Raw genomic sequence first — 16374 nt, 5'->3', positions numbered from 1 at the left:
CGATTGTTCCTCTACATCCCCACAGCAGACGTGGTTTGGCGGCAGGTCAGCTCGGAGCTTGAATCAGCATGGCACAGAATGCCTGAACTCTTACAGAAGACTGAATATACTAATTTATTTTTAATCTTAGAGCCCTTCACCACACTGAGGTGACCCACTGAATGATATTTGTTGCCTCCCAAATGTTGTTTTCACTTAGCCTGTTATGGTATTTCGCAAATAACTGAAATGCGTACCTTTAGGCGCATTGTGCGATACCAGGTGCGGTGTGACAGCATGACTAATGTGCATCTACAATTAAATAAAGTTCCTGAAGATTTCTTTTTTCATATGATAGTGCCAAAAGACTTCAAAGACTTTGATATTGACAGTTACAGTAATTACAGTTCATCCATTATGTTGTCTTGGTAAATTAGATCTCCTGAGTTGGCCTGAGCAGAGGTGCAGTGCCTCCCATTTTAACCTGCTCTCTGTAGTCTACTCAGGATTTTGTCTGCGTACTGTATTTTCATCTGCTGAAGTACCATATTTAAATTGGGGACTTTTTTGCCACCCAGATTACTTGTGTATATATACAGTACATTTTGTAACTGTTTCTTAACCCATCTCTTTCCATGTGATGGTCATACCTGGAGAATGGAGGTGATTAACACAATGGCTTACAGGAAGAAAAGCTACAGCCAGGAACTTAACAAATAAATAAAAATTAATGTATTTCTCATTGGAATCCAGAATGTGTAAGTTGCCTGTAGTGGTATCATGTACTACTTTCTATTGCTTTTACAGCTGGCCTGACTGGATGTACTGCTGGGTGTTTTTTCAGATTTTCCTCATTTAGACTTTCTCCTTAGCCTCGAGTCCCTGGGAAAGCTGGTGACCAAAACTTAAAAAAAGAAAATTAATAATAAAATAAATAAAAATGGTTGATTTCTGGTCTATTTTTATGGGTTTTAAAAAAAATAACATGCACAAATTTTCAAGAGCACATCCTGCCACTTGCTGGATTTGAGACGCAGGGAATTACTGAAGTTGAAGCGGGCCTGATTGATCCCTGCCTTACTGCTCTTGCAGCTGTTTGCAGCTGTGCAGAGCAAGTTCAAAATGCTGTCAGATCAAACGATAAGTATTTATTGTTATTTGCCATTAAGGCCAATTTATACAACTGTTTTAGGAAGGGTGGGCTTTAAAACAGCAGTCAAGATATAATGCTAGCACTTTCAGTCCCTTCCTGTGATGAGATGGTATTAAGTGACCTGAGTTTAAATGAGCTTTATGCTTACTTTACAAAAATGCAAGTGATAACAGTAGTTTCCTGGCAGTGGGGATTAAATTTACTAGGCTTACAACAGGTTGGAATGTGTTTATGTAATTATTTTAAAAAAAAGTTGAGTAAGAAGAAAGCAGGCCATATTTCGATCGAAATAGTTCTCATAAATTGAATTGACAGCTTGGATCAACTCATGTCTTTTTTTTTCCTCTTCTGCTGTGCAAGACCTTACTCAGACAATAAGAAGGTTATGCTTTCATGATGGAACACAACCAGTCACACACAGGGGGACAAAAACACATCCTGGCTCACCCTGTAGTATAGGCTCCCTTTTTAATCCACTGTATTCTATAGCATTGTTTCTTTATCATGGGGATAAATGTGTAGCATTAATTTTTTAGCTTCAGGCTAAATTTTATGCTGCCAACCAACCATCTTTCTTCGTAGCAGCACAGCCTCGTTGTGATAGCTGCAAACTGAGATCCTGTGATTGATTCTATTAAGGTATGTAATACACTGCGTTCTGTTGTCAAAATTTATTTTTGCAATTGTCAACATTTTAGTATGTCTAGGCAGAGTTTTAAATAATTGCTGCAATAAAAGAAGCTTTTGGATGAAAAACGTGGTGCCTGGTGGTTTGCAGAAAGGGAATGTGACAAGCATATTTATCACTTTGAAATTACAATTTCTGAGATGACAAATCTTTGATTTATGCAGAAATTGTTGCCATTTAGATTTTTAATTGGGATTCTGGATACATTCCTTGTACTGTTTTAAGTATCACCTGTTAATGAAAAAGCAGTAGTCAGTGAAGAATGAAATGAATTATTAGTCTTTATTTAAGATTCAAATCCGTTTTAGTAAAACCATGAAGAAATTAATGTGGAAGTCAACAAGACAAACCTTTAGGCTGTGACCAGAATTTACAATTTTATTTCTGCCCTCTCCTGCAAATAAGGCATTTGCCTTCAGTTTAAGATCACTTAAAATAATACCTGCCTCTTAGCCCAAGCACCAAGCTAGAGGGTCTCAGGTGTCCCTTTCTTTGTGGGGCCAGAGGAGTCTCCAGCAGGTTGAGGGGCTGCCCGGAGGGTGCTGCTCACCTTATTCTCTTGTTATAGAGGTGCAGAGGACTGTTTTGGGTGTTTTTTGGGGATCCATTGCTGCTGCTGAGGTCTGAACTGGTGTTGGACATAGATAATCATGAAGCCAGAACTTGTCTTGGCCCCCCATCCCCACCCCTCCAGTTGTTCTTTGCTCTTTCAAGGTAGCCTGTTTGGCATTGTGCAAAAAAGACTTTCTCCTTGGCTAACTTTTAGGCGATGAAGCTCTAATTCTGTATTATCTTTCCGTGCTGGCTTGCGTTTGCTCTGCAGGTGATGCAAGCTTCTACCTGGGATCGTTAAAGCATTAAGAAGGGGAATGAAAGCAGGCAGAGCTGCAGTAGGTGCAGCATGAGAGCTGTTGGGTAGCAGGTTGCACTAGTGTTCCTCTTGGGGCTTGCAGGAAAGGACTGACCCTGGAGGAGAAGGTGGCGAAGCAGCACTGTTCATTGAGAGAATTTTAAAATCACAAGGTTGATGTATCTGAGCCAAACAGATATTTGGAAAAAAAAAAATAAATTTTCTGCTTGTGTAAGTGTCATGAGCCGCCTCTTTTTCATGTGTTCAGCATCCATACTTTAATTCTCCACTGTACTCACAGTTTTAGCTCTAGTTAATGGTGGTTCATCCATGAAGTCACCAGTGTACTGTAACGGTGTCCTGACTGATGAAAGAACAGCAGTCTTTGAATGAAAGTTTCTTCTCTTAGGTGTGAAGTGTCACCTCTCTGGCTGTGTTTGTGCAGGTGGTTCCCCATTTCCTTGGCATCCAGGCCAGTAAATCTTGACAGTGAGGAAGAGCGCGTGTTGCAAAAGTACCTGGAAGCTGCATAAATCTGACTTAAGGAATTAAGTGCTGCTCTGATCTGTGCAATAAGCCACCTGTCAGGAAGGTTATGCCAAGAAGCTTTCACCTTGTAGTTCTGACCTTACCTGGAGCAAAGCCTCAGATAGGTAGGATTTCTTTCTGTAGTATTAGGGACTTGGATCTTAATGCTGATATTTTGACACCTGAGCAAATATTAATTGATAATAGGAGTAATGAATTGGCTGCATGACCTGGTAGTTTTAGCACCTTCTTCCTCCATGCATTTTCTCTTCATACATCTTTCTTTCATTTCTTAAAAAATACTCTGCATTCATTAGTTTCCCCCAGTTATCCCTATCTCATTTGAATTATGTCATTTAAATAGCAAACCAGCATAGAGTAGGTTAATGGAAAACCTGCTTAAATGCTATATAGTGCATGTGTTTGACACATTTGTGGTAATGCTCCTAAAATCCTGGTTAGCCTGAGAGCTTTAAAATCCAGATCTTCACTTGTACTTACATAAATGCAAAATGTTTGCATAGTCTACGTACAAAGGGACAGCCTGTCTGAGTAGGGCATCTTCTTTCTCTTTTTGTTAAAAGTGACCATGCATGTCTCTAAAGATTAACTGAGTGGTTGGAAAGAAATTACAGTCTAGTTTGGTTAGAGGCTGTTTTTGAAAACACCTTCCAGAAATTTTTAGAGAACAAAATCTTACAAAACTTTAGCAAAAAGAGCAGCAATCAAGTGACAAGAAGTATCGTGGCAGTACCCAAAGTGGGTCACAGAGCCGGGCTTTTTTGGGGTTTAGTTGTGAGTTAAATTAGAAATTAGAAAGACGGATTTCAGCTGGGGACCCAAGGGGGAAGCGCTTTCAATTGCTTTCCTACCAGAGCCATTTTTTCCACTCTATAAGGTGCAATGTGATGGAGCATGTGAGCCCTGTGAACTAAAGCAGAGCAGAAGATAGCCAAGTAAACCACACTACTGTGGAGGAGAAAATATATCTTATTATTTGTTTTAAACTTTTTAGATGGAATATTTTAATTGTTTTCTATCATAAATCCTATAAAAAGGTTTGGGGCTTTGGAGATTTAAATTAGGAGGTCCACCAATTGGTGCAGTGCTGTTCAGGCAGCATCTGGAAATAGCAGCATCTTTTCTGTCTGATAATGCCCTTTGTTCCAGGCAGTGCATCTTATTTTTGAGAAACCAGCTGCTCACTTTGGTAACTGTTAACTATTTACTGGTTTTACAATTAAAAGCGATTTCAGCTATTACTAAAAAATGGTGGTGCCTGTAGCAACGATACTGCTCTTTTTATATGATTGGGTTTTTTTAGGACTCCTGTCATTTCACAGAGAAGATGTTGTTGTCTAATTACTTGACAGAAAATGCCAATACCTTTGTCTTAGGGAAGAGAATCAACTTTTTAATACCACATCGCTGATTAGTACTGACATTTTTCACGTTTAGGCAGCCGATGCAAGAAGAGAGCTAGTCTGTAAGTACATCTACCTGCTTTATTCCTGTGTTTGGGCCTTTGTAAGCTTTGGGTTTGCTACATTTGATGCCTGTACTCCTATGTTTAAGCCTGCAAATTAGATACTGAACCACTGTAGAATATATAACTTGCATCTGAACATGTCAGAGAAGTGCAGGGGTCAGCCTGTATGGGACTGAGCTCTCCGTATGATGGATGGGGCTTCCCAAATGATGCAGAGAGGTCCATCGCTGTTGCACAGAAATTGGTGAGGAGCAGATGCAGGCACTCACACCCTGGTGGTGGTCGGAGCATGCATCGCTCCTAGGGGAGCCTGCAGCTGGGCTGGGAGCTAAGGTACTTCTCCAGCATTCTTGGGAACCCCACAGTCTGCCAATGTTACCATTTGTTTTTCAGATTGAGAAGCAGATGTCATATATTTGCATTTGTGTATCATTTCTTCTGGATTTTAGTTCATGACTGCAAAGTATGATTTGACTGGACAGTTATTTAATCTCTTTACCACTAGGGACTGGACTCCCCCTTCGTGCTTTTAGCCTCTTGTACTCCGTCAATGGGGGCGGCTGATTTTTTTTGTTACTGACAGTAATGGTGTCCTGTCAGACAAGTATTTGCAGCAATTTCCAAGAGGTGAGAAAGTGAAATGAGGCAACATATTGCTATAAACTTGAGCTATTGCCACTTCTATGCAGCGAAGAAAAGATCCTGAAAATAAAGGCTAATGAGCTGTGCAAAGCACAGTGAAAGTCATAGAAAACGGAAATAATTTTTAAACATTTGCATGATAGCCAAGTCCTCATCCACTGTAGAGCAGACAAGGAGCTTAAGAATTAATTACCTAGTTGACATGCATAGCTCATTAAGATGTAATTTTTAATTGTAATGTATCTTGCACTTCATGTTGAATATCCACTGCAGGTCATAGCAAAGTTGTAGGTTGATTTGTTGTTAAGAAGAATTTAATCGCTGCCTTGTCATCCTGACTTGACCTCAGGAAGCTCTCTGACAGCTCCCTGGAAGCTGGAAGTTTCCTTCATGGGAAAGTGATTTCCCTCCTCTTGAGAGAAGAGCCCTTGATACATTTGTAAAAAGTAGGAATCAAAGGGCAATATTGAATAAAAAAAAAAACACACAAAAAAAGCCCAACAAACAAAAAGATCTTATTTTAAAAGGGATTGCCTTTAAACTGATAATTTCTGAAAAGTGAATACATGAGAGAGAACAAATTAAGATGATGTGTATAAGGCTTTCTTCCTAGTTTCTGTCCTTTTTTTAACTGGAGAGAAAAAAAAACCTGGAAGCCTTAAAAAGCAGCTCTCTGCTGTCCCTTACTTTCATTCAGTGCTGCCAAGCCTGCTCAGGAAAATAATTTTTCTAATACAAGAAACAAACATCAATTTTACATGGACTCTTTCTCAGCAAGAGCTTATGTTTGTAGTCTCATTCACTGATATAAAGAGGAGTCCACTCTAAAGAAGGATGTGCCACATTTCAACTCAGTGTTTGTCTGTTAGCTCATTCATGGTAGTGGATCTTATACAATCGTTGACTTAACCTTCATGTGTTCTGGGGCTTTTTTAGATTCAGAAATTGCATTGTATACCAGGATACTTTGGTTATTTGGTGCAGATCTTGAAGAGTGAGCAGAATTTGGACTTGATTATTTTTTTGTTGCATTTTTTTTTAAAAAAAAGGTTCGTTATTTACTCCAAATGTCGAATGGTCTTTTCAGACACTCTTCAGTGTGACAAGGACTTTTTTCTATCTAAAAATGAACAAGAGATTGTTTGGCTTTTTTTAAAATTTGTTTTTAAGAGCAGTGACTTTCATACTTTGAAAGCATTTTCAGTGGGGCAGTACTGAATGCCATGCAGACAGAAGGGAGGATGCTTCTGTGCATGACCTACATTTCTTTCCTGGTCTTCACCTCTTTATCCTTCATTACAGTCAGAGGCCACAGGCAGTGGAAAGAGCTTGGAAGTAGCAAAAGACATTGTGGATACCTCTGTCCTTGTATTGATCCTTTGTGTGGCACCTCTGAGACTGTATCTCTCCTTGGAGAGGATTAACTTCTCTCCTGGTTGTCTTGCTGGGGTAGACCCCAAAGAGGGTCTGCCTCCATGCCCTCTGGGGCAAGCATGGGGTGCCCAGGGCACAGCCTCTCTGTCTGCCCATCATGTCTGGGCCTGAACTAGTCACTGGAAAACACAGAGAGCTCACCCTCGCCTGGCTTTGGCATTTGCATGTGTGTTGCATCTAGTAACTGTAATTTCAAAGCTCTGAAATGGATGAAATAAGTTGAAATGGAGACGTTTTAGGATTGTCTGGACACAGGGTCAGGCATTTGGGTTGTACGCTGCTTAGCTACAGCCACATAATGCACCTGATGCCTCTAATACATATAAGTATCAGGTAGAGCCGATGCTTTTGGTCTGTAATGTAATGTACAGTAATTCAAGAGCTCTCTGCTCCTGAGCTTGCTTGTCTGTAAAACAGGCAGCACTCAGAGGAGTAATACTCACGCGCCCAGTTAACAGTAGCAGTGGCTAAAGATGCTCATGCCGCCAACCTGCTTCTTGCCGTCTCTGCTGGAGGCTCCTGCACCCCGCAGCGCCTGAGGGGTGCGCACCCGCACGCCAGTGTTCTGGTGCCCTAGGCTTCTGCTGAAGCCCCGACGCAGGTGTCTCCTGTCCCGCGGAGGAGCTGAGTTTCAGGCAGGGTGGAAGAAGCTGCTGCCGCTGCAGTGGATGAAGTGAGTCCCCATCCTAGTGCTGGCAGAGTGTAGTCCAGAGGGTCGTCTTCACTCACGGGTTACAGCCTCAAATGTCGTGTGCTGAAAAGATTTCCTTGAAGATGTACTTGGTTTGGTGAGCAGAAAGCTTTATGGCTCAAGGGAACATTCACAATTACCCAACCAGCATGTCAAAATATATTGTATTATGCAATTCAGTGCTCAGTTCAACCTTTTGAAAGCACTGTTTTTTCTTTAAAAAAGTTGTAGAGACAATATTTGATTTTTGCTTTGTAGAATAATCTGCATGGCTTTTAGCAGGGATTCTCTTCAGTATCCTCTTGTATTTGAGTTTGCAGGGGAGTTTAAACTCTGAAAGCTTTAATAAAAGGGGTACCTTGTGGTTAAGAAAATGCACTTTTACTGCACATAGTGAGAAAGCTGGACTATCACTGACTTGTAGCTACTAGTGGAAAAACTAAGCTGAGTCCACATTTCCTGTACTTTGCTGCCTAACTCCCAAAGAGTCTAAGCAGATCAGAGTTTAGCCCCAAAACTGTTCTCATGCTCATTCAGAATTTGGTACCACCCTTACAGTCTGTCCTAACTCCAGAAATAAAAGCCCTAAAAATGTGATTTGTTTAAAAATCATGAGGTGTTTAAATGTTTTAATTTTCTTTCATCCAACAGCCACAAGAATTCAGAATTTTCATATAAAATATGAAATCTGAAATAGTAGGAGAGTCTGTTTCATGTAAGGGACTTTTTTTAGTTTTTTGGGTATGTGTTTTTTTGGTGTTGTGTTTTTGTTTTGGTTTTTATTTTATTATTAAAAAGCCTCTCAAATATTTTAAGACTTAAGGTAAAATTATGAGAACTGACAGCTTTGGTATTGCACATTCCCAAATGACCTTGAATTGTTTTGCGATGTTGTTCGTTAAATCACTTATTTTGCTGATGCTACAGGAGTCTGTATAAACTTCCCTGAAAAAACCACAGTTTCTTTACAAAAGTTTGTAGAAATATGTGTTTACAAATAAATGGATAAGCAGAGTGCTAAAGCAGGCTGCCAGGCTCACAAAAGCATTGATCCTAAAAGTGTTGCCAAATAAGCAATAAAAATAATAAATATATTTGTCATTTATTCACTTATACTGTGAGTAATCTGATAAACTCAAGCAGAAATAGTAACAGGTACATTCAGCAGGAGCAAGGACAATAGCCCCTATAGCACATTCTGGTTTCTATATGATTATGTGCAATCATCCTGCAGCACTGCGTGGTGATGAAATCCTCCTTTGCCATGCTCTTTCCTGCATTTCCTAATGAGCCATCTGAACATCTGCTCTGTGAATACAACATGTAGATGATGCAGCTGGAATTGCTGGTGGCAGAACTGTTTTCTCGACGACAGGAGCGTGTTATTTTACCCTGGCTAATCTATTGTCTCTTGTACTGCTGTTCACCTCCATCCCCGCTTGCTGGACACGATTAGAGCATCCCAGCATTGCTGCCTGTGTGCCCAAGGAGACGTGTTTCACCCCCGGGCAAGGCTGGCACTTGGTACAAGTCACACCAGTCTGTCGGTTCCTGAAGCAATATTGATGACAGCCGTGAAGCATTTGCAGGCTTGGCGCTGCTCTCCCGAATCCCAGCCAACTTATATTTGGGCTGTGTAAGCAATGAAGGCAGGACATGTTAAAAGTGGGAGAGGAGTACATTTTCATTGCAGCCCTATATTTTAATTTCATCGCTAAAAAGTTGCCTTTGATGCAAAGATTTACTGCTGGTGCATTCCCTTTGGTACCCAAAGGGAAATCTGTGTGTGGAAGAGGGGAAGGTGCACAAATGCTCTTACAGAGTGCTGCACTGACTTTTCATGTGAGCAAAACTATGGCCATGTAATTGAGATGACCGAATACAGTGTCCAAACATTATTCTCTTATTTGTTATGGAGTTCAGACCTGTTTTTGTTGAGAAGAAAACTTTGTGCGATATGGTACCTCCTCATACAGTTTTTCTCACTGACAACCTGTTTTGTTTAAACAGGATTTTGGTGGCAGGGGGATGGAATATTCTTCCTGCTTGTCAAAAATAAATGAATAGTTTTCAGGTATCATTTTCCCAGTGATCTTAGACGAGGGCTTTTTTTGACAGGAGACAGTGCTTGTTTTTAATGACTGGCTCTTGTAGCTGTTGACCATTACAGGTAAATAGAGGCTAGGATGTGAACCACCTCAGGTGCTGGGAAGAAGAGTTTTAATCCTGCAGGTCAGAATTTTGGGTTTGGAAAGTCAGTATCTGATTTGGGAAAAGTTACAACTGAAACAAATGTGAGAATTAGTCTGTTGAGTTGCTGTAAACTTTTCCCAGAAGCTGCGTAAAGAAATTGGTCTTAAGGAGGTCACAGAATAGGATTTATTTTGCTGGTTTATTTACCTTTATTCTTCTGAGAAAGCTACTGCAATCCCAAGGAAGCTGTTTTCTTCACCTCTCCACCATCCATTCCTGCCGTAGCAGCTGTCAGTTAGCAGCTGCCAAAAATGTATGTATTAGCATGCTCTCCCTTCCAGTGCACTGACTGAGCCTGGCGATCCCTCTGGGCAGGTCCGCCTGAGGGCTAACCCAGACCACACCGGCCGCAGCAACAGGCGCGGCTCAGGGTGTGCGCATCAGGGCTCAGTACGTGTATTCGTAGGTAGGCTTTTGGTCATGGCTAGAAGTCACTTACAGGTTAAATGTTATGCAAAAGGTGTGAAATTAAGCCGCAGATGTCTCTGTGGAATGGTGCCAAAGGTGAGATGTATGGGACGCATATGCTGTGATGTAATTTCACCAATCTAAGGCTGGAATAACAGACAGTTTGAAGGCCTGATTAAGTCTTACCAGTCTGCGCAGTAACAGTAAAATTTTGGTATGCAACATAGCTATTTTTATATACACTTTGCTGAGCATTTGTCTCTCTTATTGGTAGCGTATTTCATATCCCCTGACCTGTGAAGTTGGCATTCCTTATGACATTTTTCCAATTGTAAACTTTTAAGGAATAATAAAAAAAGACATTATAGGAAACTCTGAAGTGGCTCAGATAACATGCATGTTGATGCTAACTTCATATTCTGTAGGCTTAATATCCTTCAACAGCAGAAGTAAATTGTATAACCCTTCGGGTAGGGTGGTGCCTTTTTCCACTGCTGTAGCAGAGATTCTATTTCTGCTTATTTCCCTATCGTATCCCGTATCAGTCGCATCTGACCTCTGATTACTCAGTCTCATGGTGAGACAATAATAAGCAGGAAACTTCATACTTGTGAGAAGAAAAAAAATTAAAAAGGATTTTTCATATAATAGCGGCATTGTTTGTAAGAGGTTGTGCAGCCCTAGGATAGTGCTATTACTGGGTAGACTGGGGTAGAGTAGCAAATGGTGTCTTTCAACAGTACTTACAAGATAAGTAGTCTGTTATTTTATGTATGCTTGTAAGTAACTGTGGGGTTGCGGGTGGGCAGGGTGTTGGTTTTGTGTTTTTTTTTAAACTAGCTTTGGAATAGCTTTGCTCTAGGGCTGGTTGATTTAGGCCTGTATAAAATCCAGATTGCTTATGTAATTTAATGTTTGGATTTCCACTGTCCTTTAGATGGCTATAGTTACTCTTATATAGATACTATTGTATTATTAAACTTTAGACTTTACAATAGTTAATAGAAGTTTTGAATTATTTTTAGTCATATTTTTTGTCTCTAGAAATTATTAATGAAAGCAAAATAATTTGAAAATTGAAATCCTGTCTTCAAGGTGCTGAAGGTTATGAAAAGATATATACCTGACATATAATGGGAAGATGTCTTAGTCATACAATAAAATCTTCATGTGCCCTTTTTGTCAGCTTCACTCTTAAATGTTACTAACCCAGATGATTTGATTAACAAAACAGAAGTCATGACAACAGAAATCTTCTGTGGTTGAAGATACCTTTGAGTTGATCTTTCATAATGGCTCAAAAGTGGCAAAGCAGTATTTCTCGTCTGCCCTGACAGTGTGAGGGGACGCTCTGGATAGTCATCTTGTGTCCTTCGGTAGAGTTAAAGACTGGTATTCAGCTGAGGTTCTCAAACTTTTTTTTAGCCTTTTTGTGGAGGGAAATGTTTGAATCCTGACTTTTTTTTTTAATGCAGTTGGAGCTGAATTCATTTTGTGAGCATGTTGACAGATACTCATCTGTCCTGAGAGAAGCTCTTCTGTGGGGGTCCGACAGGCTTCTCCGTGGCTGCCTCTCTTGCTGGTTGACTGCCGATGGGCAGACGAGCGAGTACGTGCTGTGGCATCCACAGAATGCTCACGTTGCTTGTTAGAGATATTTGCCTTACTATGGCATAAAGCAAACAGGAACATGGTTTGAAATATCAGCAGCGCAGATAAGCAATTTCATCTCTTCATATACTGCACTGGTGTGGCCCCACCTCAAGTACTGTGTGTGGTTTTGGACACCTCAGGGTAAGAAGGATGTCAAGCTATAAGTGTGTCCAGAGGAGGGCAACCAAGATGGTGAAAGTCCTCGAGGGCAAGACTTACAAGGAGTGGCTGAGGTTACTTTTCTCCTTCAGCTGGAGAAGAGGAGGCTGAGGGTTGACCTCATCACAGTCTACAACTTCCTTGGGGTGGGAGAGGGGGAGGTGCTGATCTCCTCTATCCGACCACCAATAGGACACGAGAAAATGGAATGAAGCTGTGTCAGGGGAAGTTCAGATTGGACATTAGGAAAAGGCTTTTCACTGAGAGGGTCCTCGGTCACTGGAGCAGGCTCCCCAGGGGAGCGGTCATGGTGTTGAGCCTGTCAGAGTTCAAAGGGTGTCTGGATGACTTTCTTAGTCTATGGTTCAGTTTTAGTTGGTTCTGCGAGGAACAGGGAGTTGAACTCAACGATCCTTGTGGGTTCCTTCCAACTTGAGATATTCTATGAAATATAGATTTTATGAGCATGGCAAATAGGCATTTTAATTGACCAGGGGAAATTTGCTTACCAACTAATTGTCTCACTAGAAATAACCAAACCTGTGTAAAGAATAATATGCAACTGTGTTTCCTCAGGGGCAGAAATTAGACAATAACAGACTTCTTGCTCCAGAGGTGTGTAACTTCATCATCCTTATTTGCTGTCAAATCTTAGACATACGCATCATCTTCAACCTTTGGACAGGCACAGGTTGTATATGCTAATGTGCTCCCCATTGCTAGCCCCTTTACTTTAGTAGAGGGGGGTGGGAGGAGATGTTGGTCTGCCTCTTGGTCACCTTTGTGCTCTTCTTTGGTCCCTGTTACTCCTTTAGGTGTGCACAAAAGGGCTCAGAAATGATAAAGCAGTGATTTTCTCTAAACTATCAATTTTTAACTTCCTGCAGTGGCATATTGGAGGTGTTTCTCATTATTGCAAATACAAAGATTCCAAATCAATGATGGTTGTTGTAATGAGGTTACTGCTAAATGGGTTTTAGGATTGGTAGAGGTGACAGTTAGTCAATAGCCTAAAGTACGAAAGAATAACAGGTAGTCCTGAGACGTGAGAAACAGTTACTGGTATATACAAGCAATGGCTTGGTGCACAATGCATGCAGGATGGAGCTCTCATTGTAACTTTCATGTTGGTTTGGATTGGTTGTCTCTTCCTTCATCAAGTTTTTTCAGCTGATGATAGATGTAGAAGTGAAATATTTTCCCATGTCTGCCCTTTTTCCATGATACTGTCTTTGTTTGCACAGTATTTGATAAGAATCTGTAGTTTTTGGTATCACCCTACCAATCGTCAAGTACAGAGTATGTATTTCAGTTTAAACTCCATGTACTGGGAAAACAGTTTCGCCTTCTGCATGCTGCATCCAGTCACTACCAGGATGTTGAATTTATGGTAGAAGTTTGAAATAGATACAGATGGTCAGTATCTTTACATAAAGATAGAATCAAAGAAAATTTGCTGCAGTGGAATGCCAGCATTGTATATTGGTTGCAGGATATTGTATAAATTTTTTAAACCTTCAGTAGCTCAAGAGCTTTACTTCATTAACAGATGTAAACAGGAAAGTTGCCAGTTGGCATGGAATGGAAGACACAAGAACTGAAGGACTAGCATTAAGCAGTGGTTAGCAGACATTTTTGTTCAGTGTTTTATCTTCTTTGCATTATTTGAGCTTTCCTTTTACTTGTCAAAATGTGGTAACATCAATTCAACACTTTTTGCAGGTTTATATTGTCTCTCTGCTTGTAATCGTTCTCATTAAACCAAAGTGTGAAGAAAGATATGAGGACTGGTGCAGACTGTGTGTGGATTGATGTTGACAGATTTTGCTATGTTAGAAAGCAAGAAAACATTGACTTGTTTAATTCCCCTTTAGGACTCGTGTTTGCTAAGTGCTAGATGAAATCCCATGTGAAGACTTTGCATTCACTTTTCAGTATGGCCTTTCAGTTCAGAGGTGAAACAAGACAGTTTGAAGTGTAACAGATCAGGTAATGATGACTTCATCAGCTGAGATGATCTCAGAGATATTTAAACTGTGGGTTGCCTAAGGCCTGATTTGGTGAAGCACATCATCTAGTTCTTAATTTCAAGTATATGTTTGAATCCATTTTATGTAATTTATCCATCCATGTCATCTTCTTTCCTACCTTCTGTTAAAAAGCTGCCTGACTGTAACGGGGAAGGGAAAGCCACCAAAACACAGTATAAATCACAGTATGCCCCCCAACACATGGTGGAGCATGTAGAATATCAGAAATCAGGCCACACCAGTCATTTAGGTCTCCGGTCCCCCGGTGACACATCAGCAGCCACAGCACAAACACAAAAGCATTACTATAGTGCTGCAAACCTCTCCTGGTGGTGGGTCAGGTTCCCTGGTGGACTCTATAGCCTCCTTCCCAGACTGCTGATCATCTGGTGCAGCTTCATAAAGGCTGGCTGGGTTTCCCCTTGGCCCGCTTATGTCTTGTTGCTGTAGGTAGCCCTGTGTAGACCTTTGCTTTTCTCCAAAATGCTAGTGTCTAAGTTAGCCCTTATTAGAAGAAAGGTCTGGGAACTTTTTTAGTTGCTAGAAAGGCAGAGCTCTGTTCTGTTACCCATCCTGGAGCTTCTCCCCTAGAACAGCTTCTTTTGGGATTCTGTATTCATTCTTGCATTTCACTGGAGGAAAGATTCTTCACCATGACTTAATAAAGCTCTTAAATACAGTGATAAAAGGGAAGATTTGTGTTCTATTTGTTTGGGGTTGTTTTTGTTTATAGAGTGAAAATGCCACACTGAACATAATTCCAGCATGCTCCTGTTAAATGCACACAGGAGCCTGAAGGAGCTAGTCTAATCAGCTGCTTTGGCCTGCACATATGGATGATGGGTGGTGTAGCACAAGGGCATCAAAGAAAAAAACTTAGCTTTAAATAGGAGCCGCATGACCCATTTTCCTCTCTTGCGCTGTGTGGTGTTCTGCTGCCGGCTCCTGTTTGTGCGGGCTGATCCCCTTTGGTCCTTGGCTCTGTTGACCATTGCGTTCGTTGGTGGCAGGAACTGATGTCCAGCCTGTTTTATAACCATGTATCTCAAGGTCTGCTGCTCCTTACACTTCCATGCCATTACGGGTGCGGTGAAGGTTGGCATCCTCTGTCTGATCCAGATGCGCAGGAGTTGGAGGGCAGGGACTGGCTCTGTATTGTGCTCTGTTTAGCTATGCAAGGGGCACAGCTTGGCATGGTAGCGAGTGCCAGTACTGAGTTTTGATCTATTATCTTGAGGGGAGGAGGAGGGGAGGAAAAAAACCCTTAAATTTTACTCTTGAGTGAATCTTAATCTTTAAATTGGTAGGAATGTGAGGTTTCCCATGCTACAATTTTAGAATAACTGTAATCATTTTAAGAAAACAAAGCCTAGGAACGTTATGGTGTTGAATGTAGAGTAAACTGGTGTTTGAGATGCTGTGTTGTACATCTGCACGTATCAAAAAAGGAGTTTAATTTCCTAATTTGTTTTGGATCTTACCCCCCTTTCCCCATGTTCATCCTTGTTTTATTTTCTTCCTTTTGTGTCTATAATTGCATGCATTATTAGAACTGGCAAGATGAGCACCTCCAGATGCATCCTACAGGAACCCAGCCAATGCTGACTCTATTCCCATGTCAGACTGCATGCCAAGCCAGTGAAGCCTGGTTGTCAAAATCTATTCCCTTTCTACACTGCTTCTAAACCCATCTTCTCACGTAATATTTTGACACAGGGTGACTGATGATAACCTCAAGAATTGTCCCAAGCCTAAGTAGGTGTCTTTTAGTATGTTCAACCATCCTAGTTAAAAGTAGTATTTTGAAATAATATGGTCTAGGAAGCTTTCCTTATTCTTCTGGCAGATGAAATGACTTGAGGGGTTTATAACCCGTCACGTTGTACTTTTCACTGTTTTTTTTTGTGGTGTTTTGGATTTTTTTAATACTTTCTCTGAATTTTTATGCCCTTTGAATACAAGTAAAAGTTCACAAATTTTAGTAAACATAATGCATTTTGTGTTTTGATTTTTTGCAATAAGACAACAATTTCTATTCCTCTTGGGGAAGAATATACTCATTTTACTTATTATTTTTACAGGTATCAGGCAACAGCATATCAATGTTGCTCCCTCTACGGGATCTTTTCCTAATTGGAGATCTATACTATCACCAACATGGCCTTCCACAGAAACTAAGACTTCCTCAGTAGCTGATATTTCTATGGGACAGACTTTAGAGAATGCAAACTTGCTTCAGATGATAAAAACAACACTGACTGGCACACGTACCAGGGCTTCAGATCAAACTCATCTGTCGTCCACCCTTTATCAAGGCAGTGGGAACAGCGCATCCCAGGAACCTGCTGAAGTTTCAGCTGAGTTGCCTCTGCGGTCATCATCTCAAGATGCAGACGAAACAGCTGCTGTATCAGGTT

The 16374-nt window shown here is 40.8% G+C and overlaps 1 protein-coding gene across 3 annotated transcripts in view; it reads left to right on the top strand.

Moving 5' to 3' along the window:
• The window catches only part of KIAA1549L (KIAA1549 like), a 136610-nt gene that overhangs the window by 46127 nt on the left and 74109 nt on the right, over positions 1-16374 (top strand). For all 3 annotated transcript variants that reach the window (XM_064452791.1, XM_064452789.1, XM_064452788.1), the window contains exon 2: positions 16039-16371. In XM_064452791.1, the coding sequence (XP_064308861.1) occupies positions 16039-16371 (333 nt within the window). The remainder of the gene's footprint in view (positions 1-16038; positions 16372-16374) is intronic.

This window comes from Phalacrocorax carbo, chromosome 5 (genome assembly GCF_963921805.1).
Source record: "Phalacrocorax carbo chromosome 5, bPhaCar2.1, whole genome shotgun sequence".
NCBI lineage: Eukaryota > Metazoa > Chordata > Aves > Suliformes > Phalacrocoracidae > Phalacrocorax > Phalacrocorax carbo.
This window is presented reverse-complemented; position numbering and strand designations above follow the sequence as displayed.